General features: G+C 37.4%; 1 protein-coding gene across 1 annotated transcript; it reads left to right on the plus strand.

Moving 5' to 3' along the window:
• The first annotated feature begins 3,620 nt into the window (after positions 1-3,620).
• On the plus strand, positions 3,621-5,579 carry LOC133985024 (granzyme E-like). The gene is made up of 5 exons (XM_062424572.1): positions 3,621-3,678; positions 3,794-3,953; positions 4,186-4,318; positions 4,542-4,769; positions 4,862-5,579. Exons 1-5 carry the CDS (start codon positions 3,621-3,623, stop codon positions 5,021-5,023), a joined length of 741 nt encoding a protein of 246 aa, XP_062280556.1. The 3' UTR covers positions 5,024-5,579.

A 5,579-nucleotide genomic window follows, 5' to 3' on the forward strand; every position in this document is an offset into this window, starting at 1 on the left:
GCTTTCTCTACTATAGAGCTGCATGAAGTCTACATAAAGCTCACATGCATTATAGATCACAACATTGCACAATGACATTAGGAGAAAATGAGAGGCAGTTTGTTGAGAGGATCTATCAGTGAGGCCAAAGCAATGCTACATAGAAAACACACATTTGGAGCTCTGGGCAGTACCAGTGCTACATCATTTTTTAGTTTATTGGATGTTTTTATTATATACTGTCTGTCAAAGTTCATTTGAACAGCACATACCTCATTTTAAGTGAGTATAAACAGTCAGAAGTCTGACTTGGAATAAAAATGTTTTATTGAAATCACAGGTGCAACTGAGAATGCTTTCTTGTATCTCTCTTCTTGCAAAATTTCTCCAGGCATCAACAGCTAGCTTTGTCTATTTGTGCAGCATTACTTTTCCAGCTGTGAAAATACTGCTTAAAAAGATTTAAAATGAATGAATGACCTTTTATTCATGCAGGCTTAAAACAAGTGGCTGAAGGTGTAATTATAAACCTTTACTTGTTGAACAGTTACTCACAGCTACTAGAGCACTGCCCTGATTAGACATTAGTCACTCCAAACACTGTAAATAAATATAACGGTGGTTTTATTTGATGTCTAATCAAGCAGAATTTTCCACTTATACAGCAAAAAAGAAAATGCAATCTATTCATCTTGAGAAGGGAAATGTTTACTGCTGATTGCATCATGTTTTTGGTAACCTCAATGATATATGTCATTGTGGTTTGTGTCACTACACTACAGGATCCTGTGGAAAATTTCACAAGCATGCAAAGTGTAGATTTCATAAACTGATGTACAACGTTATCAGGTTCAACGATGTTGAACCTGATTAATTTTAGTTCTTTCTGCTGATGTAGTGCAGGACAGTTGTTTGTATGCACTGAAAATACCAAACCAAACCTCGGCAGAGTCCCCTAAATGTGTTACTACTATCTTTCATGCCTACACCACGTTTGACTGACACACATTTATGACATCTATATGATGTTTAGAGGTGGTGGGTTGGGTGGAAGGCTAAGTAGATATGTGGCAAAAGGTGGACTCGCAGGAGACTGCTGTTAATCACACTGTTGTCACATCATAAAACATCATTATTTTTTAACAGTGATGTGTTACAGTGTCCCAACTGAAGTAGGTAGGCATGAAAGATACTTCCAGTTGAAAAACATGAGATTGAAAGTGGTACTGAATGTAACAAATACATTTTTAACAAAAAGGATAATTCAGGTCCATCTACACAAATCTATAGATTACAGTTTAATGACAATTTCATGAGCTGCCAAGAGACTATGTTATCAACAACATGGGCTATGGACTAATAATGAACCTGATAAAAGGACAAGATGATGTCAGGCATCATGTTCTGTTCTGGCTTCAACTGAAGAGTGATGGCGTCAATTAACAGATTAAATCTGGTTTTGTAGAAGTATATCATAACCATCTTGTGAGGTCAACTGTCTGAGTGGTTTCAACTAAGCTTAGTGTGTGTGTGTGTGTGTGTGTGTGTGTGTGTGTGTGTGTGTGTGTGTGTGTGTGTGTAGGTGTGCGTGTGTGTAGGTGTGTGTGTGTGTGTGTGTGTGTGTGTGTGTGTGTTGTGCGTGTGTGGGGAGCCCATTTGGGAATGCTGTCTTACTTCTGTCTGGGAACTGTCTTATTTCTCCTAAAAACGGTGACGTGTTCCCATCTAAGAGGCTGAGCTACAGTCTTGGAATCCAGACTTGTCCAGTCCATTCTTGTGGACAGGAAGTGCTTCTGTTTGGCAGCTTGCACCTCCAGATCACTGGACCCCTCCATAGTTAGTAAGCCATAATCCAGCAGTGAGATAGCACATGCATATATTAATGATGCATGCTTATTGATGGAAGAAAGAATGATATGAGCATGAAGTTTAATTACTATATTTGTGCAGAACAAAAAAATTATTTGTAAGAACCAAACACAGACATGAGTCAGCTAATATGAAGATAATTGTTGAAAACAATATCACAGCACAGCACCTCAGGGGCTGTAGATCTCTTTTACCATATGTGATTTTGGTTAAACCCACAGTTTTGATATTGTGACTACTCAAGGAATGTCTGTTTTTATGTCTGTTGGTTTTTATTGTTGTCATCCTCTTTTCTTCTTAATAAACACACACTTTACACAGTGATTGATGTTTTTTATGACTGTTATTGCATTCCCCCTTTTTTTGTTACAGTGTCCAATGGCTAAACCAGCTTGTTCTCTCAGCCCCATGGTGCCCATAAAAGTGACGGCCTAACGATAAAGGCCCTGCTTTACTAAGCAAGTTGCTCTCAGCATCCCGTCCTGTAATTCCCATTACAGTCCTGGACTCCAGGAGCTCACATCACAAAAACCTGTTCTCTCGTGTCCATCTCATCCTCCCCCACCTCATATTTTTTCCAACTTCTTCAACACACGCAACTCTATTGTACATCATTCAAAACTATTACAATAGCATTTTTGTCCAAGATATAAGGCGGACACACTTGAGTCTAGACTGAGGTGTGAAGAGATATAATGTACAATATAACGGACATATTTGTATTCTGTGGTCAGTTATGGTTGCATATTTTCAGGCTTGTGAAACTATTTTCAGTGTTGCATGGCTCTTCAAATCTGTTTGATACAAAGCCTCATTCACATGTTTGATCCACAGTCATTGTTCTGAGCTACCATCCAAATTCCCTCACACTGGTTGCTGAAACACAGCCATAACCTATGATACAGCAGTGCCTTGAAAGTGTATTTTCATTTATTTGTGCCAAACTGAAACAAATAGGCCTGCTTAGCACACAAGATATGAATAGACTATATGAATTGCATTTGATTTAGGTCGCAAATACATGTTCCTAATAAAGAAGTTATTATAGTTTGGCTCCTTGCTTAAGAGGAAATATTCTTTCACTTCTGGTTTATAAAACTGCTTTCTACTAACTGATCTTTTCCCTTCAACAGACCTTGAGGACTTCTTCATTCCTCTGGTAGCTCAGGGGTTGCTTAAAATTAAAGCACAGAACCACATTTTCAGACAAATTCAGTTGTCATGCACAGTGTTATGACGTGATAATATCATGGCTGTGTGGCAGACATACAGGCTCCTCTGAGAGAGCAACGAATTTGAACAAGAAATGCCATGAGAGGTCTTCGAGAAGGTGCTTGTTACCACAGTAGAATCGGTGGCTAAAATTGTGACCTGTTGCTCTGTTTTCACAGCATACGACATACTAAAGAAGTGGCTTTATATTAGATTTTTTGTAAATTTATGGTAATGAAAATCCGGGCCAGATATTGGAGATGAAAAAGTGTTAAATGAAACGCTTAAGAAAAACCTTGACTTAAAATATATATATCTAAATATAATATCAAATGCACTCAAATGCAAGTACTCAGACATGAGAATGTAACTTTGGTCATACTCTGTAGTTGATAGAGGCGTCCTCCTTACAAATGTGGTCAAAAACCACATTGCTTGCTTGCATGTACGCACTACATAACACTTCCTTTTTCTCAAATACAACAGGGCATTTAAAGACTGGAATTATTGGTGATCTGTGCCATTGCTCTTCAGTAGCTCAGGTAGTCTGTGATCTCACCATGAATTTCCAGTGTAAACTTGTTGTACTGATACTTGTGCTGACTCTTGATGATCAAGGTAAGTTAAGTATAGTTTCTATGGCATTATATTATTATTATTGTTGTTGTAGTTGTTGTAGTTGTTGTTATAGCATATATATAAGAATACATTGATTTATTTTCATGCCCTCTAGTTCATACGGGGGAAATCATTGGAGGAAATGAGGCTGCTCCACATAGCAGACCCTACATGGTGCTTTTGGAGAGGACGTTGCAGGATGGAACAAAAAGACACTGTGATGGCTTTCTTCTAAATGAGGATTTTGTGATGACTGCAGCCCACTGCGTAGCCAAGTAAGTTTAACACACAAAATTCATCAGCCCAAATACCAAGACTTTCTTGTTTATCCTCACATGTATTAGGATGGCAGCAATGCATAATATCTATGTAGCAAGTATGCTTTAATGATGGCTTTGTGAATACAACGTACATTTCTTTTTATACTTGCATTTTGTGAATACAATGCCTGCACAGAAAAAAAGCTTATTCTTGGAACATGTTTTACATTTGATTTGGTCTTTTCAGGTCCTACAAAGTCTTTTTAGGACTTCATAATTACAATGAACAGAATGGTATACAGTTGGTACTTGTGGAACAAGCATTTCCAAGTAAGGACTACAATGAAACTGGATATAAGAGTGACATAATGTTACTCAAGGTAAAATTACATTTAAAATTCTTGCAGTTAATACCAAGTTTTTCTATTTGTTTTTGTGATTGTTATTTGTATATGCCTTATTAAATAATGAAAGCACATAATCAGATACATGATCAGATAATGTATAATTTTCAAAAGACAAATGTGAGTATTGGAGGAATCTGAATTGATAATTCATCTTCATATTTTTATGTGTGTTTTGTATTTCCTCTTGTTCCTTAAGATGAGCTCCAAGCCACATCTCAGCAAAACTGTGGAGCCTATTGCTCTTGCAGGTCAAGGCGATGTCTCCCTGCCAAAATCATGTATAATCTCTGGCTGGGGAGCAACAGACAGGGAAGAAGGATCTATGTCTCTTATACTCATGGAAACCAATGTAACACTAATTGACAGTACGCAGTGTTTGAAAGAATGCTCATACTGCTCTAAGGGAAACACTGGACCTGGTGTGGTATGTACATTTATGTAAGACAAACAGACAAACTTTGGTCAACCATGATGTATATGAATCACTGCATTCTGTGTATGTGTATGTACCTCTAGGGAGACTCTGGTGGACCACTGGTCTGTGAAGGAAAAGCATACGGGGTGGTGTCTTCCACCTACACTCCGAGCAATGGTGGCCCACTAATCCACCATTATGCCAAGATTCCTGACTACAGACACTGGATCGATTCAGCTCTGAAATATAATGCAAAGTTCTAATACATGTTACACTCAACTGACCAAATCCTATGAGTATTCAAAGGAGGCTACTTCATTTTAAATTGTATAACACTGAAGAATTTCAAAACTGAGAATTAAGTTGCTATTATCACTGGCTCCATAGCAATGACACTTCTAAACATGCTTTGCATAGATTTAATCCAAATATACTTTACTTTGAGGTTTCCAACTTATACCAATGAAATTCTTGCTCAGGAAGTTGAATGAAAACATTGGAAAAAGACAAATATGATTTGGTCAATTTACGTGATATGTTTTAGCATAGCACAGCGTTTTTTTCTGCTACAGAAGTTACAAAAATGTTTTGCCAATAAAATGTAGGTAAACTCCAGGTATTGCTACAGTTAAAACCAGAAATGTAAGCATGGACTCAGTGCTGTTTGAGAGACGTCATGTCTATTGATATTTATTTTTTTTAATACAGTAATACTCGGCATCTTCTTTTAGCCTAGATTACATGAGAACAGACTGATTTTACTTTCCTTTGTATTTGCTTTCAATGATACTGTTCTCAAAGTATCCCTGTATGCTTTGC

This window comes from Scomber scombrus, chromosome 8 (genome assembly GCF_963691925.1).
Source record: "Scomber scombrus chromosome 8, fScoSco1.1, whole genome shotgun sequence".
Taxonomy (NCBI): domain Eukaryota; kingdom Metazoa; phylum Chordata; class Actinopteri; order Scombriformes; family Scombridae; genus Scomber; species Scomber scombrus.